Consider the following 26,936-nt stretch of genomic DNA (forward strand, 5'->3'; position numbering starts at 1 on the left):
TCCAGTTCCCTCTTCGCCAAGCTCTGTTTACTTAGCTGCTAAGATGACATCATGTCAACAACACATGACTGCTACCGTCAATCACTCTTCGGTGTACTACTGAGGCCAGTGATTGGCTCCAGTTGTCAAGTGTTGTTGACATGATGTCATCATTGCAGCTGGGTAAACAGAGCTTGTGCGGAAGAACGGGAATGGTGTCAATGAATTGGCCATGTAAGTACTGCTCTATTGTTCACTGTAAGATATTCTTCCGCATTGACTGGTTTCTTACTGAAACCGGACAACCTCATTAGTGAAGCCTACAAAAAATGTATAAAAGCAAAAAATTCTCAGTCACATTGCCTGTTAATGACGCTACTGGTCCCAGAGTGAAGTGGGTTTCTTTCACACAGTGCGTAAATAAATCTCAATGTAGGACCGCACTGCTCCAAACTTCCAGAAGATGTCCTTCTCAGGATAATGTCAGCAACCACATTTGAATATAGTCAGAAATCGATAGTCCACAGGAAATTTGCAGTTTTAAAGCCAGTCTTTCTATAGATGATAGGAACCTAATATTGATAGCCATGGATGGAGGAGGTAGGGGTCCAGCAATCTAGTAGATGGGAGATGACATACAAGTTGGAAGTGGATGAATGATCCTAGTATGATCAGCTCTGCAACTCAGAAGCGCTCTGCATGATGGAGCAGAGCTGAGTTGGAGTTATTTCATACCAGGATCATTCATCCACTTCCAACCTGTATGTCATTTCCCATCTACTACATTGCTGGACCCCTACCTCCTCCATACATGGCTATCAATATTCAGTTCTTATCATCTATAGAAAGACTGGTTTGAAAACTGCGAATTTCCTTTGGACTATCGATGTTTGCCTATATTCAAATGTGGTTGCTGACATTATCCTGAGAAGGACATCTTCTGGAAATTTGGAGCAGCGCGGTCCTACATTGAGATTTATTGATACAAAAAAATTAATGGTGGCCAGTATGTACATTAATAATTGTAATACTATACTTCATAAATATATAAAATAAATAATACTAAAACTTACTTTTACCAAAATTCTTATCCAGCCGTTTTTCAATTTTGGTGACTGTACTAATGATTCTAATATCTGGAAATAAAATTACGCCATTCACATTTTCAAATTCTGATGCTGGACGAGCAAAATGATCCATTCCAGTGACTGTGATTTTGGGTTCATTAGCCTGGAGAATAACAACATATGCCTCTATGTCTGGGATGGTAATGCAGACATCTTCTCCAAAGCATCTGAAATATAGAAATATAAATTAAATAGGTTAATTCAATTTTGGGTATGGGGTTTGGCAATCCCCCCTTCTTAAGTAGACTTGTGAAGGGAAGCATCATTACCTATTTCCCAGCTTCTTTGCTCCTTGGCTCTGTTAAGGCGTTCAGATTGTGGTATATGTTTGAATACCCAAAAATGATATTCAAAAGTTAAAAGAGGCAAACAGAATCCAAGGGATGTACCTTTAGATTCTGTTTGACCTGGTTTCTATTTATGCCTGTCTTCAAGCAGACAGAATGGCATGGAAGACTGATTAACATGGTTTGAACTCAGCGTTACTTGAATAATATAAAGCCCTTGACTTATGCCACTGAATAAAATATTCTGTTTTTCAGATAAAGAGCTACATGTCCAGAATTAAATCATAATCTTCTAGTTGCCTTTAGCCACCCCCAGGGGAAGACTGAATTCAATGAATAAACATGATGAAGCAAGCTCCCCCTGTTGCTGTCTGAGGGCAGCAGAATTTTATTGCTTGACTGTATATTTAGGCAGTGAATTTGGAGATCTATATGGGGAGGCTCAAACCAATATAAATATATACTAAGACATTTTTGAGAACAGAATGTCAGACCTAAAAATTAAGTTAAATGGTGATCATTTTTTTTAAACAAATTCAGATTTGTGCTTAAAGATCAAGCCAGGGTTTGAAGGTCTTTCATTTATAAAAAAAAAAAAAGTGTAAGAAACTGATTATCAGAATGTAGAGAAATGAAAATGTGACCTAAAAAATAACAGAACCTTATAATGCATTCTGGCCAAGTGGCTCTATTTAATTTACAAATATAATACACAGATCTCTTATTATTTTAGGCAATACAAGTCGTTAAAGGGATTCTCTGGGAATTCATATTGATGGTCTATTCTAAAGATAGATCATCAATCTATGTGTAGCTTTAAGCCATCAATGTTTGTTCTGCATGGGCTGAGCTCAGAGACCCTGCCATTGGCAAGCAATTGGGACAAGCAATGTGTAACCATGGCTTGCACTGCAGTTTATCACATTCACTTAAAGGGATTCTGTCACCTCTCATAACACAAATTCAGATTTTAAACCAGTCATGCTCCACAGCTTACCTTGAATCGGCTGTTCTGTTCTATATTGTAATCCGTCCAGTAGTTTTGCAGAAAAACGACTTATAATTATGCAAATTAACCCTGAAGGTGCCCAGTAACCCCTTTGTATGCCCAGTAACACCCCTCTTACAAAACGCCAAAACGCCTTCCTCCAGAATCCCTAACCGCCCACAGCGTCTCATCCCTCTCCTCCCCCTCCCTGACCGCCGAGCGAAGTCTCGCGCAGACGCAGTACCCACTGAGGGCTGCGCCAGTGCGATTTGCTGGAGACTGAGGGAAGAGCGAGCATCGGACGTCACTGGGCTCGGCGCATGCCCAGTGACGACGATGAAGCTCCTGCCCTTAGTCTCCAGCAAATCGCACTGGCGCAGCCCTCAGTGGGTACTGCGTCTGCGCGAGACTTCGCTCGGCCGTCAGGGAGGGGGAGGAGAGGGATGAGACGCTGTGGGCGGTTAGGGATTCTGGAGGAAGGTGTTTTGGCGTTTTGGAAGAGGGGCGTTACTGGGCATACAAAGGGGAGCATAACGCCCCTCTGGGCACCTTCAGGGTTAATTTGCATAATTATAAAAGTCGTTTTTCTGCAAAACTACTGGACGGATTACAATATAGAACAGCACAGCCGATTCAAGGTAAGCTGTGGTGCATGACTGGTTTAAAATCTGAATTTGTGTTATGAGAGGTGACAGAATCCCTTTAAAGAGTAATTAAACGTTTAAATAACTTTATGTAAAAATGTTGCAAATGTCCTAGATTTATTTACTTATTGGATTTTGCCTTTTTACTAAAGAAATTGTCACCTGAACTTCAGCTCTCCTAAGCATTTCAGAATAAATTCAATTGTACCCTGAAGACATGTCAGCTGTGTACGTGTGTACAGATTCCACTGTATTGGTGGAATGGGGCCACAACGAGTGCCGTGTTGATTGTTGCTCCTGCCTGTACCCCCTGATCTTGGCTAAATTCTGGCACAGCATTTACCAGTGCGCTATTCCAGCATTTACCCGAGCAGAGTGGGCTCCTGCTTGAGCCCACCTCGCTCAGCTGAAAGCTATACTGCAGCGATGTGCTATTCAGAATTTTCACCTGAATGGATAGGGCTCAGGCCACTCTGCTCAGCTAAATCCTGGCATAGCGGATTGATAAGTGATGGCCAAAGATTTAGCCAAGATCAGAGAGAATATGCAGGAACAGCAGCTATCTGTACAGCACTCGCTGTGGCCTCATTCCACCAGTACAGTGGAATCCGTACACATGTACACCGCTGACATGTCAGTAGTGTACAAATGTACTGATACTGTATTAAAAAATTTAGGAGTTGAAGTTCTGAAGGCAAACTCCATTATTAAAGTATTTTTGAAAATTAATTTTTATAACATTTTTAAATAAAGTAGTTTAAAATTTAGTTACTCTTTAAATAATTCCCCTATGAGCGTCTATCATTGTGTTGATCGGTCTGGCTTCAGAATAAGCCTTAAATGTTTGTTCTGTATGGGTTGACCGACCTTAGGGACTATGTCAATCAGTAAAGCAAAAGTCCTCTTAAATACAGTGAACAAGTAATGGGCACCTGTGCCTGATACTGCAGTTCTTCACTTTCACTTAAATAATGCCACCGCAAGTGTCTTTTATTGTGCTGATTGGTCCAACTTCAATATAGGCCATCAATTTGTTCTGCATGGGATGATCTCAGGGACCCAACTCAGCAAAGTGAAAGTTCTCCTACACACAGTGGTTTTAAACAGTGCCTCTACAAATGCATTTCATGGTGCTGATTGGCAGGGGACAGAGAGGTCGGACCACTGATCAAACTGATAATCTATTCTAAGAATAGGCCATAAATATTAAAGTCCAAGAGAACCTTCAAGAAATTTAAGACATGAAAATCCAGTACGGCAGATTCTCGATGAAGCTTAATTCATCTTTTTCTAGTTTGTACTCTCTTGATGTCATTTTTTTCCTTTTCAGAATAGCTTTTCCCACATTGAGAGGTTTGTTTGCTAAACTGTCAATGTCACATAATTATTCAGTGTCCAATGATAGAATATTGTGTAAAACTACACTAAATAAGGTGCTCTCTCTTATCTCATATCGATATTTAACCACTCAGTATTCATAATTGTTCAACCTGGTTACTTTAAAGCTGATCGCTGCCAGGGTTAATCTTTAGCACAATCAATATGTAAATAGCTAACAGGCATTTAATTAATATTTCAGCAGAAAGCCGACTGCAAGTTAATTAGATAGCTCTACGCTTAATTGTTATCACCACTAACATATGGTTCTCCACAGTAATATATATCTACAATAACCAGCTTACAGTAATAGAGATATCTTGTTAAAAGTCAATCAAGCGCATGTACAAATTCACATTTGAGTACTGTTGGAATAATGTTTCCCGTGTAAGAGAACAATACTTCAATCTCTATCTAAGGTCATCCACAAAGTTCAACCTGATAGTGACCAAGCTCTTTACATGTACAGTGTTTGGAGCTGGGCTTTAATTTGAAGTACTGTATGGCATGGGATTAAAGACCCTTCTCCTGCAATATAGCAGCGGCAGCTGGGTTCCTAGCTGTCTCCTGAGGAGAAGACAAAAGTGGTTTATGACTACTTCTTACGTCTCCGTTCGTTGGTGCTCAATGAGTGCTATGCAGTGAATATACTGCAGGATGCAGCTATGCAGAGTGGAGCTTTCAGGTTTTAGCAGACATAATCAGCTCTGCATGTGTAGAATGCCCCAACAAGGGTCTGTATTCCACCATAACTGGGGATCATTTGGATATCCCAGTTACAGTATAAAATTGCTAAATAAAATATTTTAATGTTTTAATGATCTCTAAGGGGACATATTCTGTACCAAATTATATAAAAAACTAAGTGCAAAATATTATAAAATACAAATAAGATATATTATTACATAATATGGTGCCTAAAACCAGAAAAGGGTTTGAAGAGATGGCATCTGACCTTCAGGGCAGGCCAAATGGAGACATGGGCTTGGAACTTGTTTAGACTTGGATCAAGACTGCAGTAACTCACACATGCAGAGACATGGACTTTGAACTTGTTCAGACTTGGATGAAAACTTCTGGAACCCAGACACACAGACCAGTCCAAACAATAACAACTTCAGGGACCAGTGTATACATTGCAGCAATCCCTAGACCCCAAACATACCAGAAATAGTAAGCAGACATGGCGATGAGTTCACAACCCAGAAACACCCAGAAAGAATACAAATCTTCAGTAACAGGCTTGAGACATCAGAAGCAAACACTGTTGCAAAAGCAGACATTGTTGCACAGCCAGGGTCTGGCCACATACTCAAGACAAGCACATGGACAACAGGTGCAGATTCAGACAGATACAGACATAGACTTGAGAATTAACCCTCTATGAAACCAGACTGGAGAGACACACGTCACAATAAAGCATTTCACCTCTACAAGTAATCATCGGCCAGTGCACAAATAACAGAGACAAATATGCACTGCCACATGGTCCTATATACACATTCATAATGTCCAGTATCCAGCCCACATGGCATACAATGGCACACAGTCTGCCGACATTGTAACTATTATATATCAAAATGATGGAAACAAAACATTAATGTTATTAAGTTATTTTGGTGTCATTTTGCCTATCTCAATAAGCAGCTATAATTTGAGGAAAATAACTTTTTTTATTTTAGCCAATGGCCAGTGTTTGGTGCAGAAGAGAAACCATTGGCTGGGGCAATTCTATACTTAACTGTGGCTGTGCCAAATCTAAAATGAATGTGCAGGTGCAAGACTTCGGGGCAAGGCTTGATTACCTCTTTACTGACTGGCTCTATCAGTCAGAGTGTGGCCTGAAGGTGAGTGAGCAGGGCTTCTGTGGGCAGCGAGGTATAACAGTAAAGCCTTTGTTGTACCCAGGGGCTAATTTGTATATTATTAAAATGCTCTTTTCTCTGCAATGAGGCCACTGAGTGAGATGGGACCAACACCATTAGATTGAGCTTATGACTCTGAGGCTGTATCTCCAATGGCAGCTGGTTTTGTTGAGAAATATTTACTGACAGATTCCCTTTAATATCTTTGAACCAACCCTCAGGGCAGTACTCTGGCAATACCATGCTAAAAACATCTTTGTTTATAGGAAAACTGTTACGTAACGTAATAAAAAATATATAACATGCTGTTCTGACAACTGGTGAACATACATTCATATAAGAGACATTTATTGGTACTGTTAGACTTACTGGACTTTGGATGAGACCCTGATCCTTCTTTTGCCAGTGTTTGGGAATTGTCGAGAATTAATATAAGAAACCTTTCTGAGAGCTTGATTTATGCTGTCGATATCCTCACCTTCCATTATAAGCATGGATTGTGAAGGGTTGAAGTGGTACTGCAGGAGAGAAGACACAAAATGTGTATGTTGACTGAATTCAACAGCAGATGTATGGTAGCAAATGTAACGATTGCCTATTTACTTAAAGTTCAACTTTACCTAGTTAAAAAAATCATGTCCATCAAGTATAAAAGGTCAATATCACCGTCTTCCATCTGCCCAAGCAACCATATACCACCCAAAGCTTTTCTATTTTAATTAACAGGAGCTGTGCTGGAGAAACTTTAAGTATGATTTATTTGAAAATTGTGTCACTAGATCTGCCAACTGCCACCCAGACATTGTTTTAAACTCCAGGGAGTAGAGACAGAGCAAAGGAAATTAGTGACCACATAATTCCTTAAATCCAGCTATTTTTTCCTAAGTTTTGCAAAAGAAGGACAACTATGGTTAATTTGGTCTAACAAGGTATACAAAATAAGACAATTCACGGGACAGCAAATAAAGCAAAGCTAATTTTTTTTTGTATAACATTAACCCCCCCAAATTTTTTTTTAATTATTTATATCATGCTTATAGGATCCCAAAAGTTTAAGATAACTCTGTTGACTTTTCAAATTAGTGGTTTAAGCTGTCTTTTTGCCTACATAATGAATAGTAATTACTGGTGAATTTCATTCTGAGACAACATATGCAAAATAACTCATACCAGCCAAACCAGAGGACATTCTGTAGACAGCACTGGTTTAGGGTTCCTGACCTTGTACAGTAGAATAATGGTTCACTGGATGAGATGCCTTGGATCTAGTTCAGAGTGTTACTTTTTCCTAATGAAGAGATACAGCTGTGTATGGAGATTACTCTTCTGGCAATGCTCCATGGGAAAAAAATTTATGAGATGAACTCATGGACTAAGAAGGGGTAGAAACCCTGAAATTGTTCTATCTACAAATGGTTTGGCTAGTATGAGTTAATTTTCATACTTTTTTCCCCCATGGGGCATTGCCTAAAAAACGTCTCCATACACACTATATCTCTTCAATGAAAAATAGCACCCCCCCCCCAATTTCCCAAATCAACAAAAATGTGACTTCCTATTCATGATGCACTGTATACTATATATTCACTGGTGATCCTTCTATTATAGTTCTGCAATTAAATTAACAGTACCAAAAAGTCATTTTTTATTAAGAGATTTGGATTTACTTTAGTGATGAACAATTTGATTCTAACAAATTGATTTGTCTCATTAGCAAGAGTTCTTCACCTGAGAGAGGCTATTCCCACAAGTGTAGAAGCGCCCACCTTTCTGTTGATTGACAGGGATAGACATCTCGCCTGGTAGCAGCAACTGCTTATGTCCCATTACCTGGAACTGTAGGAGCGCAGAGTTTAACACCACTCAGGGTTTGGCTAGATGTCTAGCCCTATCAATCAACAGGCAGGTAGGTGCTTCTTCACATGTGGGGACAGACCCTTACAGGTGAAAAAGTCTTGCAAATGGGACAAATCACCTTTTTAGAATTGATTCACTCATCCCTAGTTTACTTCTGTTAAATCTGAAATAAAATAAGTTGTAATGAAATTAGGCAATGAACATATCTTCATAAATTACGGTAGTACTTTGAAAATTCATGTTTTTTTTTTTTTGCTGTAATCACTTTCTATTACTTATTCCATAAGTTTGTAAAACTTGAAGGTAAGTTTTATCTAGCAACATATCGATCTTTATAAGGTGTACCAACCAATTCAATTTGATTAACTTTGCTATATAAGACATTAAACATTCAGCACCTTCATGCAGAAATTTTCTATTTCAACTCTGTTTACTTTTGAGCCTTGCTGATTTTTCTAAATCCAAGGAGAGTGTTAAGTATTAATATAAATGTGAACTAGATCTTCCAAGGAGGATCAATTAAAATGCAAAATGTGAATTTGATATCATAAGGTACAGGAAAGAAACTAGAATTAGCGTTTTGCGTTTAGATAATCTCTAACAATTATATTATATTAAGGAAATGCATAAATAGCAATTTCCTAATGCAATCTTAGTGGCATTTGGATTAGAGATGAGCAAACTTCTTGAAATTTCCTTTGTGTTAATTAATTTTCTTTTTCCAAAATTCAGTTTGTGTCTCAATCGATTCTACATGAATGTAAAATGCTTCAATTGGCATGAAAATTGGTATCTGACACTCTTTCATAATCTATTTTTAGTTTTTCTTTTAGAAATCCCCCCCCCCTCCTTTAACCTCTTTAATTCAATGACAGCAATACAAGATAATGTCAGAGAGACACTGACAAATATAGCTATGGGTAAACACATGGTTGACAATGTTAATAAACTTTTAAAAACTACACCGCGCCATCATATGTATAATGGGATGTGGCAAAAACTGTGGCTGATGATAGACAGAAGAATTATATTTTTGAAAAGAATCAAGGGGGCCATTTATTAAGCTGAAATACGCCTAAATTAGGTGTATTTCAGGCACAGATGGCAGCAAAATGGTTAATTGCGCCGCTATCTGCGACTTCTCCCCGCTTAGGCCAGGTCTAAAATTGTTGGTGTGGCATGGACGGGGAAGGGTAGAGGCCTGCTTCTCTTCATAACTTCGGAACCCCAAGCTATGGGGGTTTTATTAAGACCGACATCTAAAATGCTGGTCTTAATAAATGTGCCCCTAAATTTTGGTGAGGGGGTAGATCTGCGCCACTAAGGACTTCTGGTTGAAAGAAAAAAGAAAAAAAAATGCACCACCAACAACTTGGACAGATACATTTCTTATGGCTACACATTCCGTTATGGATGTCTCACGATGGACAAGGACAAGGGGGAGGAATCTGAGCAGGAGAAGAAGCAGCTGATGTTGATGAAAAGGACATTGTACTGCTTGGGTATGCAGCCTGACTGCCACAAAGAATAAAAAAGACAGGTAGCGGCAGCCGAGCTTGGCCTACATGTGGCATGTTTTGAACCTGTGCCCACAGTATCAGGGGCATCACCAGTTCCTGAGCTGACCACAACAGACGCAGATCTGGCCCTATACGTTTTTTTATTTTATTTTGGCTATATGTTGCCTCAGCTTTTTATTGCCACCTCGCCCACCACCCTCCTCCAATCTCTCTTTTTCCTCCTTAGCACCCCGCTACAGCTCCCAGGTCCTGCTCAATTCACAATCATCATCATAGTCCTCACCCTCCCTGCCACTTTTATCAGACTGCAATATGTAATTCTTGGCCTCCTTCCTAATTCCAAATGTGGTGCGGATCGAAAGCCAGGGAGAATTTGGCCTGCTACCACTACTACTGGCTGGATGGATGGTGCTGCTACTGCTATTTGCACTACTACCCACTTTCTGACTCTCTGTTAATGAGGCCAGGGTCTTTTATTTTTCACTCTTCCGTTTACCAGACATTTTCTTATGAGGCCTATAAATGAAAAGTCACAGGTTCGATTATTAAACAGTGCTAGCAAAATTGCACATTTTTTTTTTTTTTTTACTCTACTTTAAAGACAGGGATGCAATTAAATGTCCCTTCCTTTATACAAAACACTAAACATTGTTATTGACAATTAACAACGGTAATAATGCAGTTTATACAGTAAAATGCATTTGCTATAACACTAAATGGTTTCTTGAAGCAAATACAATGCATTTACTAACCCCGATATAATAATGACGTTATTGCCGTACTGCTTTTAGTATAACACTGAGCGGTTTCTTGAAGTAATAAAACAACGTGTTTACTAACACGGTATAATAATGTTGTTATTGCTCTATTGCTTTTGGTGCAACAGTGAACGGTTTCTAGAAGTAATAAAACAACACATTCACTAACAGGGGTATAATAATAGTGTTATTGCCATATTGCTTTTGGTATAACAGTGAACAGTTTCTTGGAGTAAAAAAAAAATAATGTGTTCCCTAACACAGCTATAATGCACTGAAATGCCCAAATACAAACGATAAATAAAATCTGGCTTTTAAAAAAAGACGGGGCACTTTCTCTGTGTTGCAGCAGAATGTATGCTATTGGGGTGCTGGCAATAAGCCTATGAACTATAGAAACCGTAAAAAAAGCTTTGTAGGAATATTTAATGCAGAACTTGCTGGCAAGCTGAATGAATCAACTAAGACAGTGGCCTGTCCCTTACTCATTCTAATAAGCTTTCCTGATAAAACTCTAACTAAAAGACTAAACTGTATGCAATCATATGTCCAATTCTCTTCCTATAGTGGCCAGAACAGGAGCTACTGCACATACATGTCTATGCGCTCTCCCACAGTCCCAGCCACTAGAGAGACCAGTTCCTTTTCCTATAGTGTGCAGTTATGGCCACCGCTGCTGGAATGTAGGGTGGTCTTAACCCCTGGATTCGAGCAGTGTATAATTCAATTGAAAAATGAATCAAGCTAGCAAAGGAAGCAATATGGACACTCACAATACATTAGTAAATGCCTTTTTGTTGCTTTTTCCATATGGTAAATGCAATTTGTTGACGTGAGACAACGACTTTAATTATTAATTCCCACTGGCCTGGTCATTGACTCCATCACTATTCGCTGGCCAGTGCACCTGCATCTATATTCCTCCATTTCACTCTGCCAAAACAAGGGAGCCCCAATGCTGTGGTGTGCTCTGAGGGAAGAAAAGGCTCACCTTCCTATCACTTCACAGCTCTAGGGAGTATGGGTGTGAGGATTTCCACTTGTGCACAACTATCACTGCCAAAGCCACTATCACACTCATCCTCCACTCGCTCCTTCGGGGCTTGCTGCAAGGATAGGCTTCAGCTAGCGAACATAGAAACATAGAATGTGTCAGCATCTAGTCTGCCCAATATACTGAATACTATGAATAGCCCTTGGCCCTATCTTATATGAAGGATGGCCTTATGCCTATCCCATGCATGCTTAAACTCCTTCACTGTATTTGCAGCTGCCACTTCTGCAGGAAGGCTATTCCATGCATCCACTACTCTCTCAGTAAAGTAATCTTCCTGATATTACTTTTAAACCTTTGCCCCTCTAATTTAAAACTATGTCCTCTTGTAGCAGTTTTTCTTCTTTTAAATATTCTCTCCTCTTTTACCTTGTTGATTCCCTTTATGTATTTAAAAGTTTCTATCATATCCCCTCTGTCTCGTCTTTCTTCCAAGCTATACATATTAAGGTCCTTTAATCTTTCCTGGTAAGTTTTATCCTGCAATCCATGTACCAGTTTAGTAGCTCTTCTCTGAACTCTCTCCAAAGTATCAATATCCTTCTGCAGATATGGTCTCCAGTACTGCGCACAATACTCCAAATTAGGTCTCACTAGTACTCTGTAGAGCGGCATGAGCACCTCCCTCTTTCTACTGGTAATGCCTGTCCCTATACACCCAAGCAGTCTGCTAGAATTTCCTGCTGCTCTATGACACTGTCTGCCTATCTTTAAGTCTTCTGAAATAATGACCCCTAAATCCCTTTCCTCAGATACTGAGGTTAGGACTGTATCACTGATTTTATGTTAGGCTCTTGGGTTTTTACGCCCCAGGTGCATTATCTTGCACTTATCAACATTAAATTTTAGTTGCCAGATTTTTCACCATTCCTCTAGTTTTCCTAAATCCTTTTCCATTTGGTGTATCCCTCCAGGAATATCAACCCTGTTACAAATCAGCAAATAGACACATCTTACCATCGAGGAATTCTGCAATTTCGCTGATAAAGATATTAAACAATATGGGTCCCAGAACAGATCCCTGAGGTACCCCACTGGTAACAAGACCATGGACTGAATATACTCCATTGACTACAACCCTCTGTTGTCTGTCCCTCAGCCACTGCCTAATCTATTCAACAATATGGGAGTCCACGCACAAAGACTGCAATTTATTGATAAGCCTTCTATGTGGGACAGTATCAAAAGCCCATCAGGCCCCTGTGACTTATTTGTATTAATTTTAGACATCTGACTTAGAACCTCTTCCTCTGTAAAGACACATGCATCAAAAGATTCATTAGTCTTCTTTCCTAACTGAGGTCCTTTTCCTTCATTTTCCTTTGTAAAAACTGAACAGAAGTATTCATTGAGGCAGTCAGCTAGTTCTTTATCTTCTTCCATATACCTTCCTTCTTTTGTTTTTAATTAGGTAATTCCTTGTTTTAGTTTCCTTTTTTCATTTATGTATCTGAAGAATGTCTTATCGCCTTTTTTCACTGACTGAGCTCATTTCTCTTCTGCCTGTGCTTTAGAAGCTCTTCTTATAAATCTGAAGCTAATCTTATAAATTTGTCTGTAATCCTCGTATTTTTATTTTTTTATAATTACTAAATGCTATCTTTTTGTTTTTAATGATTTTGGCCACTTCTGCTGAGTACCACAGTGGTCTCTTCCTTTTTTGCTTTTAATGACAAGCCTAATGCAATTTTCTGTTGCCTTCAATAGTGCCACTTTTAAGTAGTCCCATTTCTCCTGGACTCCATTGAAACTGTTCCAATCTGATAGGGACTCGTATACCACTAATCTAATTTTAGAAAAGTCTGTTTTTCTAAAATCTAAAACTTTTGTTTTTGTGTGGTGTGACTCAGTCACAGTACTTATAGTAAACCACACTGACTGGTGATCACTAGATCCTAAGCTTTCCCCTACAGTAATATCAGATACCAAATTCCCATTTGTGAATACTAAATCTAAAATGGCCTCCTTCCGGGTTGGCTCCTCAACTACTTGCTGTAGAGATAATCCCAGTAGGGAATTTAGAATATCTGTACTCCTGGCAGAACTAGCTATTTTGGTTTTCCAGTTTACATCAGGAAGATTAAAGTCTCCCATAATGATAACTTCCCCCTTCAATGTCATTTTAGCTATTTCCTCAACTAGTAGATCATCTAATTCTTTGACTTGGCTAGGTGGTCTACATATCACACCTACACGAGTTACCTTATGATTATCAAGCTGCAAGGTAACCCAAACTGACTCTAAATTGGTCTCGCTAACTTGTATCAAATTAGATTTCATGCTATTTTTCACATACAGTTGCTCAGGAAGTCCAAACAGAATGCTTGCACAAGGGCCTTTTGAGCCTTAGTTACACCTCTGACTATAGCGGACATGTGCCTTATGTGCTGAGATCATGGCTGTGACTAGTAGATTTTCTAGAACTTTCACATGCAACAATTGTAAACAAGTACCATGGGGGGCTGTGTAGCAGTGACGCTGGAGCCTCAGGGTATTTTTTATTTTATTTTTTATTAAAGCCTGGATAACACCTTTAATAGTATTAATTTCATCATATGAGGAAGAGGGAGGTTTTGGGCCCCCTCAGGCTTCATGGTGGAGTGTGACTGCAACCTTTGCACCCCTATAGTTAGACCCCCGGATGTCACAATCTCCAACAATCTGTGTTTTAAAACCCGTAAGAGAATTCAGGCTGTTAAACACCTGTACCAATATTCTGCTTTTATATTTTTCTTTACCTTTACACTTTGTCCAAGGTTGTCCAGTGAATTGATATCCAGCCCTTCTTTACAGGCCTGCAAGCAAGAGATCACTTTGCGACTTTCTATCTTTCCAGGGCGCAGAGTAAGACTGGCAATGCTGCCACGAAAGTATTGGGCAAATTTAGGCTTTGTGATTTCACCACCTGCCATGGAAAAAGAAAGTTACAGAGGAGAAGCTGAATTCCTTTTTTATTTATATAATCCATCAAGTAGAGTTGTCAAGAGTGGACATCCTTTTTAAAGAGTATTTCCACCAAAAACATAGGGCCTGATTTATCATAGAGAGGCGGTGTAAGCTGGTCTATAGTAACCCCGAACACTGCTGGAGGCTGCGTCTAATTTATGACAAGGCATAAGTGTCATCATAAATTAGGCGCAGCCTTCACTAGTTCGTGTGCCTGAACTGAAATTTCAGCAAGTGCTCCTTTATATTATAATGCATATTCTTTATTTTCAACATATAATCAAAGATTAAAGGATGCGTTTCAGCCTGTCTAGCTTTCCTCAACTGCAGAAGAGCATAAAAAATAAAGAATATACCTTATTATACAAAGGAGCACTTGCTGGGATTCCTTTTACAATTGATTGTGGGGAATACCCCTTCCCATGCAGCTCGCATTGTGGATCGAGTGCCGACTGAATTTGTATATGTAAACTGAAATTTCAGTCTTCTTCTACTTCTACTTGCGTGATCCCTCCCTGTCTCTACTACGCCCCTTTTTCTAGAAAGTGGCTGAGACGTCATAAAAAACGCCAAAAACTAGCGAAAAGTTATGATAAATCAGGCCCATAATATTGCCCATATAGTAAATATGAAGTTAGATCAGTTGGCATTTAATTAGAGACATTTCCATTTCTTGGTGGGGTGGTCAATTTTGTAAAAGTGGAAACAGAGACTGCTATAATATTAGCTGTCACCATTGAAACAAATTTTCGGAAATGTAGACCTTGTGATACCATCAGTTTCTCAGTCATGGCAACCATTGTGGCTGTACTGTAGTTGTCTTATGACAGGACCGAGCCAAAGATCTACAGTGCCACAGGGAGCTTGCAGATTACAATGTAACCCGGCGCTCGGAGATAAGAGCTTACCTCCATAGCCTTTGTAGTTGTGAGGCAGTAAGCAAGAGATTACGGTAGTTGTACCCCAACAAATGTGATATTGATGAACTATCCTGAGGACAGGTCATCAGTATCATGAAACCAGAAAACCCCTTTCAGCTCCTTCACTCCTCGTCTGTGCTGTTTGGTGGGCATACGGTATACTTCAGAAAAATCTCCTAGAGTATATTCCAACTTGTCCATGAACTTTAATGATCACATATATGCCAAAAGATCACTTGGTGTATGTTTGACCCATATATCACAGAGTTCTGCAGCCCCAACAATTTTGAGTAGAATTGTCTGCTAGCAAACTTTGATGTGTACTTGTGTAACCCCTCATAGAACTCTTCTGCCTCCTATGCTGAAAAGATTAGATCTATGTATTTGTAATTGCTATAACTAATAGGCTTGTATTACATTTATCATTTATATCAGAGATGACATATGTTCTAGTCTGCAGCACCACATTAATGCAAACATCTGTCAGTCTTTAAGTAGTATTTATGGCATTGCAGGAACTTTGCTATTATAAATGGATGCTGTCACTAAAACAAACCTACTAACTAAGAAAATTCTAATATTTGTTTTATTTCTCTCCTTTCAGTCACATAAAAAAGGTCTTGGTGTATTGAATTGAAGCTTTTTTTTTTACAGTACCTGGAAAAATGGCAAATTTATCTTATGCTGAAGTCTCCAAAAATTTTCTGAATATTTTAAGGTCTTGTCAATTTGATTATTGGACATTTTGTCAGGCAAATCAATCCCATCATTGTAAAAAGACCATTTACCATAGGACAGGATGAATTAGTGTATGATGATACTTCCAGTATATAGTAATTGTTTTACAGGCTAAATATTTGCAGTGCTATATTATTCTTTTTTCCAGAAAAGCATTGACCTGTCATGTTGTAGTCATTGCTTTTATGATCCTGTTAAGTCAGCAATTCTTTAATTATTTAAATACTTACAGTATTTACCAAGTGCATTTTTTTAAATCTCTATTAAAGGGCTTCTGTCAGCCCACTAAACAGTTTTTTTTTTTTTTTGTTTACTAATAATCCCTACACTGCGATTTATGCATACATAAGTTAAATAATCATTTCTGTTCAGTAGAATTTGTAAAAAGGGATTTTTAAAATATGCAAATTACCTTGCTACCAGCAAGTAGGGCGGCTACTTGATGGTAGCAGCCGCATCCTCCGACCCTAATGACGCCCCCTCCGCATTGTGATTGACAGGGCCAGGGAACGGAATCGTTCTCTGCTGGCCCTGCCTGTTAGCATTCAAAATCTGGCGCCTGCGCTGCGGCCGTATGTATCTTCAATCTGCGCAGGCGCACTGAGAGGCGGCCGCTCTCTCCTCAATGCGCCTGCGCGGGTGTAGATGTGACGTCATCGGCGCAGGCGCATTGAGGATGGAGCGGCCGAGCGAGTGGCCATCTCTCAGTGCGCCTGCGCAGATTGAAGATAGGTACGGCCGCGGCGCAGGCGCCAGATTTTGAATGCTAACAGGCAGGTCCAGCAGAGAACGATTCCGTTCCCTGGCCCTGTCAATCACAATGCGGATGGGGCGTCATTAGGGTCGGAGAATGCGGCTGCTACCAGCAAGTAGCCGCCCTACTTGCTGGTAGCAAGGTAATTTGCATATTTTAAAAATCGCTTTTTAGCAAATTCTACTGAACAGAAATGATTATTTAACTTATGTATGCATAAATCGCAGTGTAGGGATTATTAGTAAACAAAAAAAAATATTTGGTTTAGTGGGCTGACAGAAGCCCTTTAAGGTTTATCTAAAAAAAAAAAAAAAAGCTTATGTCAAAGAACCTCATTAAAATCTCACTAAAATTCTTTTTACAGTTGCCCCCTTACCAGTATTCCCTCCAAGGTGCATGGCCGCACAGTTTATATAGTGCCCCGCTCAGGACCTCTGTAGGCTGCAGGCGCATCCTTGGACTTCCATGCTGTCCACAAAGTTTATAAAGGTATTGACGCTAGCCTAACATCGCAACGTTCTGTGCGGGTCTCCCCCCTCCACAAAATATCACAGCAGCAGTAGAGCTAGAAGGAGGAGGTGGTGCCAGCTTTGAGCCCTCACAGAATGTCCTCTTTGTGATGACCTAACCTAGCACTGGGCCACAAGGCACAGACCATGCTGAGGTGACATCTACTACATTATCTGCACTGAGAGAGTTATCACTGTGTTATATGTAGTGTTACACAGGACTGCAGGTGATATCTACTACATTATCTTTACTCATAGTGTTATCACTGTGGTATCTGTGGTGTTACATAGGACTGCAGGTGACATCTAATACATTATATATACTCAGAGAGTTATCACTGTGTTGTTTGTGGTGTTACATAGGACTGCAGGTGACATCTACTACATTATATATACTCAGAGAATTATCACTGTGTTGTTTGTGATGTTACATAAGACTGCAGGTGACATCTACTACATTATATATACTTAGAGAGTTAGCACTGTGTGGTTTGTGGTGTTACATAGGACGGCAGGTAAGACTTTTATGGTATATCCACAGGAGTCCAATAGATGCAGGTTCCACCATTGGTCCTATTCTCCCACAGAAGTAAATAGAGCAGTCATGCATGAGGCACCTCTCCACAAACTGCAGTAGGCAAATAAAGTTCTGTTCTTGAGATAAAGTCTGTGTCTCTCAGACTTTTATGACATATACCCAGAAAAGTCAGAGATGGGAATATCCCTTTAAATGATGGTTACACAGTATTACAGTGGTTTCGACATGGGAATGTACCCTTATAACAGATTGCCCACATTTCACAACGTATTGACCAGCTACCTAACCGGTGTGCTCAGCAACTGCAAAGGCTTAGAGGAAACACTGCCCCTTACTAAAGCCTGTATTTCACTGGCAGATTTTCTGCCAGATAATCCCTAATGAGTGTTCGTAGTAAGACTTGTTAGTAGAGTTGAGTGAACCCGAACTGCAAAGTTCGGGTTCGCACCGAACTTTGCGAGTTCGGGTACCCGGACCTGAACCCAGACATTTTCACTGAAGTTCGGTGTTCGGATGATTTTATTATTTTCCATTATAACATGGTTATAATGGAAAATAATAGCATTCTTAAAACAGAATGCTAAATAAAATGGCTATTGAGGGGTTAAAAATAGAAAAAATACTCACCTCATCCACTTGTTCACGCTGCCGGTATCTTCTTTTCTTCAAGACCTGCAAAAGGACCTGCGGTAACGTCACCGCTAGTGATGAGCGGCAGGGGCAATATTCGAATTCGCGATATTTCACGAATATTTGGGCGCATATTCGCCATATATTCGAGAATTCGCGAATTCATGATCTCTAGGCATTATTTTCTTGATTGCGAAAATTCGCATGCGATTACAAATATATTTTGCGATATTCGAAATATTTGCGAATTCTCGACGTGCCGATATTCACGATTAAAATTTGCAATTCGAATATTCATGATCAACACTAATCACCGCAGGTCCTGCTGAATGAAGATAGAAGGACCTTATATCTTCATTCAGCAGGACCTGCAGTGACGTCACCGCGCTCACAGCGTCACCGCAGGTCCTGAAGAAAAGAAGATACTGGCTGCACGATCAAGTGGATGAGGTGAGGTTTTTTTTTTATAACGGAAAATAATAAAGTGAAGGTCGATTCCCCATTGACTTAAATGATTCGTGATTACAGAGCACAATCTGCCACTGGCAAATCGTGATCTTTCAATGAACGAGCATTTGCTGATTCATCAAGTAAATGGTGGTAGTATTAAACTGCCAGATGATCGCTAACAAAGTTCGGGTTCGGGACCCGAATTTGACCCGAACTTCACCCCGAACCCGAACTTTGAACTGAAGTTCAGACGAACCCAGCAAACCCAAACTTCCACGGTTCACTCAACCCTACTTGTTAGCAATCATCTGGCAGTTTAATGCTACCACTATTTACTTGATGAATCAGCAAATGCTCGTTCATTGGGCAACCATGATCTTACAACGTCCTGAAAGATCACGATTTGCTGGTGGCAGATTGTGTTCTGTAATCACGATCTGCTGCCAGCAAATAACTAGTGTGAGGGGTAGCTTTCTTTCAGGGGATCATCCTCACAGATAAGGCTTCAGGACACCAGGTTTAAAGGGAACCTGTCATGTGGATATTTGATAATCTAATTATATACAATCATTAACTACTAAAAAGTGCCTTAGATGTATTCACTTACTGGTGTGACAGATGGTTACTCATAATATACACACAAAGATGCCACATGCCGCATGCTAATGAGCTGATTTGAGTGCCACGTTTTTTTTTTATTCAGAGCTATAGCAACTCCCCTGCCCACCTGCTGCTGATTCATATGGAAAATAACTGTCAATCAGCAGCAGGTAGGCGGGAAGAGTCAGGAGCTCATGAATATTCAGGACTCATCATTATGAGCTGGAGCTTTTCAATACAAGATGTTGGCAGATTGACTGGGTCAATTAAAGAAAGTGACCCAGCATTGTGCTAAGAGAATCAATCACTTATTTATGTTGCCCTAAGTTAGGACACCATAAAACTGGTGACAGGTTCCCTTTAAGGTCCAAACAGTGCATTACCGATGCGGCTTTCCCAGCCAATGTCACACAGACTCCTGGCTGTACAGAGCACAGTACACCCCCTGTCTCAAGTCCAATGTCTCTTGTACCGCCAGCTGGTCTCACCTGTGGTGGAATAGGGGTGTGGACCGCACTATCCACCACTTCCTTGCCTCTAACCTGTTTGAGATCTGTCACTGTCTCACACTAGACAACATTGGGATAAGTTATGGCAAAATGACTGCTCCTCCCCATGCTGTGGAGGAGATTACTCTATGCAAGTGCAGCTGTCTCCTCCGCTAGTGAGCAGCCAATTGCTGGGAAGGAACACTTCCCTCCCGACAATCATCTGCAGAATCGGGCTGTGTAATAAAGCCAGTCTCCCAGTCAGAAACCGTATAATTAAAATGTGTTCCTATCCCCAACCAGAACAAACCAAGGATGTCAGTTTAACGCTTACATCCATTTTTGCTAGGCATTAGCCCAAGCTCCTAAAGTCCTGGTTAAATTAACATCACTACAGAATATTTGTGTCAGTGTGCACACACACATATATATTAGCCCCTTTATTAATTAAGGACCTGACTCATTAGAAGCTTGTATTAACTTTCTCTACATGATAAATGCCACTTGCTGAAGTGACACAATCCCTTTAACCCCTTCCTGATACAACGTTTTTCCGTTCTTGCTTTTGGCTCCCTGCCTTTCCTGAGCCATAACTTTTTTATTTTTCCATTCACATAGATGAATGAGGGCTTGTATTATTTTTGCTAGATAAGTTGTACTTTTGTAATCCCACCATTTAATATTGCATAGGATGTAGTGGGAAGTGGTAAAAACATTCCAAATGAGGTGGAATTGGAAAGAAACGCAACTCCGCCACAGTTTTACATTTTTATTTATTTATAGCATTCACTATGTAGTAAAACTGACTTGTGCACTTTAGTTTTACTACATAGTACATTATACAGGTAGAAACTAATCCTGCAATATCACATGTGTATAGTTTTTCTTGCCTTTTAATACTGCAAAAATAAATAAATAAATAAAAACTTTTTATTTTCATCACCATTACAGATTAACACATTTTTAAAAAATTCAATTCGCTGATTCACAGATGTTTTAAAAAAAAATTTGGTTCGATCCGAGGCGAATGACGTAAAAAAACTTCTATTTCCTGGCTGTTGAGAGTCTTTATAGTGGTGTAGAACACTGTGCCTTGTAGTAACACGCATAGGGAGTCTGCTTTGGTAGTGAAATAATACTGTGGGTCCGTATGACATGCAGATGACAGGCATCGCTCTTATAATCACAGCACACTTCACTTATTAGGGCAGTCACGGGGCCAAAACTCACCAAATAACTCAAGTATGAACTCAGCCCTACAGGTCGATGTTAGCGCCAAGAAGAAGCACACTCTTTTTACACCATCGCCAGCTGATTCCACATAGATGTCTACAGAACCTGTTCTATTAAACGTGTATACAAATAGAGCCACCCGGACAGAGTGGAGAGGGTGTCAGCAGTAAGTTTGTGTTGACGTCACTGATTAATTTGCCCTTCCTCTGATTCGTCACAACAATAACCCACAAAAAATTTCAGCATTTGCTCAATAATCCATCAGAATTGCTAAAGCCCCCCCACCCCAAAAAAAAAAAACAAGAGTGGATTTAAAACAGAGATGACACTTGAATGGAATATTTTCATGTCTTCTGTGTTTTGTACCCACTCCTGCTTTTGGCTACCAAATCATAAGCCAATTCTGATGATGGGACCATACAGGCCTTACAGCTGCTCCACAGAAAGGCTCCGTTGTGCGTCTCATTTTTTCCTTCCTTCTGACAGATCAGAAGAAAGGTCAAATAAATCATGATGTCAACCAGGCCGAAAGGTAAAATAGTGGCCCAGTCATGAAGTGGGGAGGGTGGGAACAGCAAAAGAAGTCCACAGAGTGGACCTATGACATAGAGGTGAGGTGGAAGCAGCATGAGGAGACCATAGAGTGGCCTAATGACAGAGTCTGGAGGTGGCGGCAGCATCATAAGGCCACAGAGTGGCACGATGACGAAAGATTGCGGAGGTGGTGGCAGCATATGGTGGCCACAGAGTAGCATGACAACGAGAGATTGTGGAGGTGGCAGCAGCATCAGGAGGCCACAGAGTGGCACAATTACAGAGTCTGCAGTTGGCAGTAGTATGAGGAGGCCACCGAGTGGTACAATGACCAAGTCTGGAGTTGGCAGCAGTATGAGGAGGTTACCGAGTGGCCCAATGTCAGAGTCTGGAGGTGGCGGCAGCATCAGGAGGCCACAGATTAGCACAACGACAAGAGATTGTGGAGGTGGCAGCAGCATGAGGAGGCCACAGAGTGGCACGAAGACAAAGTGTGGAGGTGTCAGCAGCAGAAGGAGGCCAGAGTAGCATGATGACGAGAGAATGTGGAGGTGGCTGCAACATGAGGAGGCCACAGAGTGCCACCACGACATAGTGTGGAGTTGGCAGCAGTATGAGGAGGCCACTGAGTGGCACAATGACCGAGTCTGGAGGTGGAAGCCATATGAAGAGGTTACCAAGTGGCACAATGACAGAGTCTGGAGTTGGCAGCAGTATGAGGAGACCACATAGTGGCCCAATGTAAGAGTGGCACAATGACAGAGTCTGGAGTTGACGAGATGATGCATGATGACGAGAGAATGTGGAGGTGGCTGCAACATGAGGAGGCCACAGATTGGCACAATGACAGAGTCTGAAGGTGGTGGCAGCATCAGGGGGCCACAGAGTGGCACATGGACAGAATCTGGAGTTGGCAGCAGTATGAGAAGGCCACCGAATAGTATAATGACCGAGTCTGGAGTTGGCAGCAGCAGCAGCATCAGGAGGAGGCCACAGAGTGGCACAATGACTGAGTCTGGAGGTGGCGACAGAAGCAGCATCAGGAGGATACCACAGAGTGGCAAGGTGACATAGTGTGGAGATGGCAGTAGCAGCAGCATCAGGATACCACAGAGTGGCAAGGTGACAGTGTGAAGATGGCAGTAGCAGCATCAGGAGGATACCTCAGAGTGGCAAAGTGACATAGTGTGGAGATGGCAGTGGCAGCAGCAGCACAATCAGGATACCACAGAGTGGCAAGGTGACATAGTGTGGAGATGGCAGTAGCAGCAGCAGCATCAGGATACCACAGAGTGGCAAGCTGACATAGTGTGGGGATGGCAGTAGCAGCAGCAGCAGCAGCATCAGTAGGATACCACAGAGTGCAAGGTGACATAGTGTGGAGATGGCAGTAGCAGCAGCAGCATCAGGATACCACATATGTTGATGCATATGTTGACACAGGACTGTGGTGCCAACATTGGCACCCTGTCCACGCTTAACCTTCTGCCCACATATTATACATATGGCCATGTTAACCTCCTCTGGAGGCTTAACAAAAAAATGCCATACCGCCGAGTAGGTGATTTTCCCCCCAACAGTCCGCACTGACTGACTGCTACCGCCGCTGCTTCCATGAACCCTTGCACAACTACTTCCTGGGTAGGTACGCTGATGCAAAGCAGGTGGTCTTCCCGGGGCATGTTTGTCTGCCGACCTCCCACCCTGCTGACTCCCAGCCATGCTTTCAACACATATAACAGCCGACGTGAACTGAGAATATTTTTTTCTTTTTGTACTCAAATAGGCCACTAAACTCTTTCAACACAAATAACCACCGAATGAACTGATAATATATTTTTGTTTTTGTACTGAAATACAAAATAACACATAGAACTGCCGCACTGACTGACTGCTACCGCCGCTACTTCCATGAACCCCTGCACCACTACTTCCTGGGCCGGTAGTCTGCTGCAAAGCAGGTGGTCAACCCCGGGCACGTTTGGCTCCTGACCTTGAACTGCTGCCACCCTGCTGACTCCCAGCCATGATTTCAAAACATATAACCGCCGACGTGAACTGAGAATATATTTTTCTTTTGTACTGAAATAGGCCACTAAATGCTTTCAACACAAATAAGCGCTGAAGTGAACTGAGAATATATTTTTATTTTCGTACTGAAATACAAAATAACACATACACTCACCTAAAGGATTATTAGGAACACCATACTGTTAGACCCCCTTTTGCCTTCAGAACTGCCTTAATTCTACATGGCATTGATTCAACAAGGTGCTGATAGCATTCTTTAGAAATGTTGGCCCATATTGATAGGTTAGCATCTTGCAGTTGATGGAGATTTGAGGGATGCACATCCAGGGCACGAAGGTCCCGTTCCACCACATCCCAAAGATGCTCTATTGGGTTGAGATCTGGTGACTGTGGGGGCCATTTTAGTACAGTGAACTCATTGTCATGTTCAAGAAACCAATTTGAAATGATTTGAGCTTTGTGACATGGTGCATTATCCTGCTGGAAGTAGCCATCAGAGAATGGGTACATGGTTGTCATGAAGGGATGGACATGGTCAGAAACAATGCTAAGGTAGCCCGTGGCATTTAAACGATGCCCAATCGGCACTAAGGGGCCTAAAGTGTGCCCAGAAAACATCCCCCACACCATTACACCACCACCACCAGCCTGCACAGTGGTAACAAGGCATGATGGATACATGTTCTCATTCTGTTTACGCCAAATTTGGACTCTACCATTTGAATGTCTCAACAGAAATCGAGACTCATCAGACCAGGCAACATTTTTCCAGTCTTCAACAGTCCAATTTTGGTGAGCTTGTGCCAATTGTAGCCTCTTTTTCCTATTTGTAGTGGAGATGAGTGGTACCCGGTGGGGTCTTCTGCTGTTGTAGCCCATCCGCCTCAAGGTTGTGCATGTTGTGGCTTCACAAATGCTTTGCTGCATACCTCGGTTGTAACGAGTGGTTATTTCAGTTAACGTTGCTCTTCTATCTCCTCTGACCTCTAGCATCCACAAGGCATTTTTGCCCACAAGACTGCCGCATACTGGATGTTTTTCCCTTTTCACATCATTCTTTGTAAACCCTAGAAATGGTTGTGCGTGAAAATCCCAGTAACTGAGCAGATTGTGAAATACTCAGACCGGCCCGTCTGGCACCAACAACCATGCCACGCTCAAAATTGCTTAAATCACCTTTCTTTCCCATTCTGACATTCAGTTTGGAGTTCAGGAGATTGTCTTGACCAGGACCACACCCCTAAATGCATTGAAGCAACTGCCATGCGATTGGTTGACTAGATAATTTCATTAATGAGAAATAGAACAGGTGTTCCTAATAATTCTTTAGGTGAGTGTATAACCGCCGCACTGACAAACTGCTACTGCTGCTACTTTCGTGAACCCCTGCATCACTATTTCCCGGGCAGGTAAGCTGCTGCAAAGCAGTTGGTCTACCCCGGGCACGTTTGGCTCCCGACCTACCACTGCTGGCACCCTGCTGACTCCCAGCCATGCTTTCAACACATATATCCTCCGACGTGAACTGAGAGTATATTTTTCTTTTTCTACTGAAATAGGCTACTAAACGCTTTTAACACATAACTGCAGAAGTGAACTGAGAATATATTTTTCTTTTTGTACTAAAATAGGCCAGTAAACACTTTTAGCAGAAATAAATGCACCAGTGAAGTGCGTATATATATTTTTCTTTCTGTACTGAAATAGGACAGTAAATGCTTTTAACACATATAATTGCAGAAGTGAACTGAGAATATATTTTTATTTTTGTACTGAAATAGGCCAGTAAACGCTTTTAGTTTAAATAAATGCAGAAGTAAACTGAGAATATATTTTTCTGTTTGTACTGAAATAGGCCACTGAACGCTTTTAGCAGAAATAAATGTACCAGTGAAGTGCATATATATTTTTTCTTTCTGAACTAAAATAGGCCAGTAAATGCTTTGAGCAGAAATAATGCACCAGTGAAGTGCATATATATTTTACTTTCTGTACTGAAATAGGCCAATTGTAACAGGTAATGGGGAAGGGAAAACACCAGATAACACACAGAAGGAAATAGACTAGGCCTCAAAGCTAAGGGAGGGGGATGGTGACCTCCTAAGAATCCCTAGACCTCTCCCTGACTCCTGCCAATATGAGTAGACCCTGAAGGTGGAAATACTCATACACCGGAACCTAAGCCCTGGAGACCCTGGAAATACCTAGGAGTGGTGGCAGGGAATGAGACTACTGGTTCCTTCCCAGTTGAAGGAACCAGCGTCTCCCTGAGGCCTAGAAAACAACAAACACAAGCGAACAACAAAATTAAAGAAGAAGCAGGAGATCCAAAGGAACAACACACCAGCTCAACCAACTCCAGCAGGAAATATCAACCGCATAGTAAACAGTGTGAGTCAGAACTAAATAGAGTGTCAGTAATGGCCGCAAGCTGCACCTGACAAGAGTTGTGGTCATTACTAAACAACAACACTGCAAGGAGAAAACAGAGAGACTGTCAGATACCCTCACGTGCCGCCAGTCTCTCAGATATTCTCACCTCTGTCATGGGAGGGACCATGACAGTACCCCCCCCCCCTCTACTGGTGACCTCCGGACACCCAGGGCCGACTTCATCAGGATTCACCCTGTGAAAGGCATTAACATCGGTCGCAGGAACCCACATTCTTTCCTCTGAACCGTAACCTTTCCAGTGCACCAGATACTGAAGAGATCGACTGAGAATTTTTGAATTCACTATCCTGGCAATCTGAAATTCAAGATTACCGTTGTCACTGCCTATGGTGTGTGCTGTGACACTGTTGCTACACTTGCGGTTGCCCGCGGCAACGTGTTGCTGTGTGTGCATGTGGTGGCAGTGTCTCGGCCTTCTGGGTGATTGCCGTGACATGGTTGCCATGCATGTTGTTGCCTGCAGCAACGTGTAGCTTTCTATGCTTGTGTGTGCACTTCCCCTTTAAGTGGCTTCCTTCCCTTGTCTGGTGTTGGAAGGGTTAACTCCCTTCCTAGTGTTTTGTTAACACTGGGTTTGTGTGTGTGGGTGTGGCTGCTTGGGCTATTTAACCTCTGCTGGATGCCTAAAGCTGAGGGGACTCCAGCCATGGTGTAT

The 26,936-nt window shown here is 41.3% G+C and overlaps 1 protein-coding gene across 1 annotated transcript in view; it reads right to left on the reverse strand.

Moving 5' to 3' along the window:
• The window catches only part of CLSTN2 (calsyntenin 2), a 1,304,869-nt gene that overhangs the window by 48,827 nt on the left and 1,229,106 nt on the right, over nucleotides 1-26,936 (reverse strand). The window contains exons 10-12 of the mRNA XM_040428021.1: nucleotides 14,195-14,361; nucleotides 6,637-6,785; nucleotides 1,053-1,273 (exon numbers count right to left, since the gene is read on the reverse strand). Coding sequence (XP_040283955.1) covers nucleotides 1,053-1,273; nucleotides 6,637-6,785; nucleotides 14,195-14,361 — 537 coding nt within the window. The remainder of the gene's footprint in view (nucleotides 1-1,052; nucleotides 1,274-6,636; nucleotides 6,786-14,194; nucleotides 14,362-26,936) is intronic.

This window comes from Bufo bufo, chromosome 4 (assembly GCF_905171765.1).
Source record: "Bufo bufo chromosome 4, aBufBuf1.1, whole genome shotgun sequence".
NCBI lineage: Eukaryota > Metazoa > Chordata > Amphibia > Anura > Bufonidae > Bufo > Bufo bufo.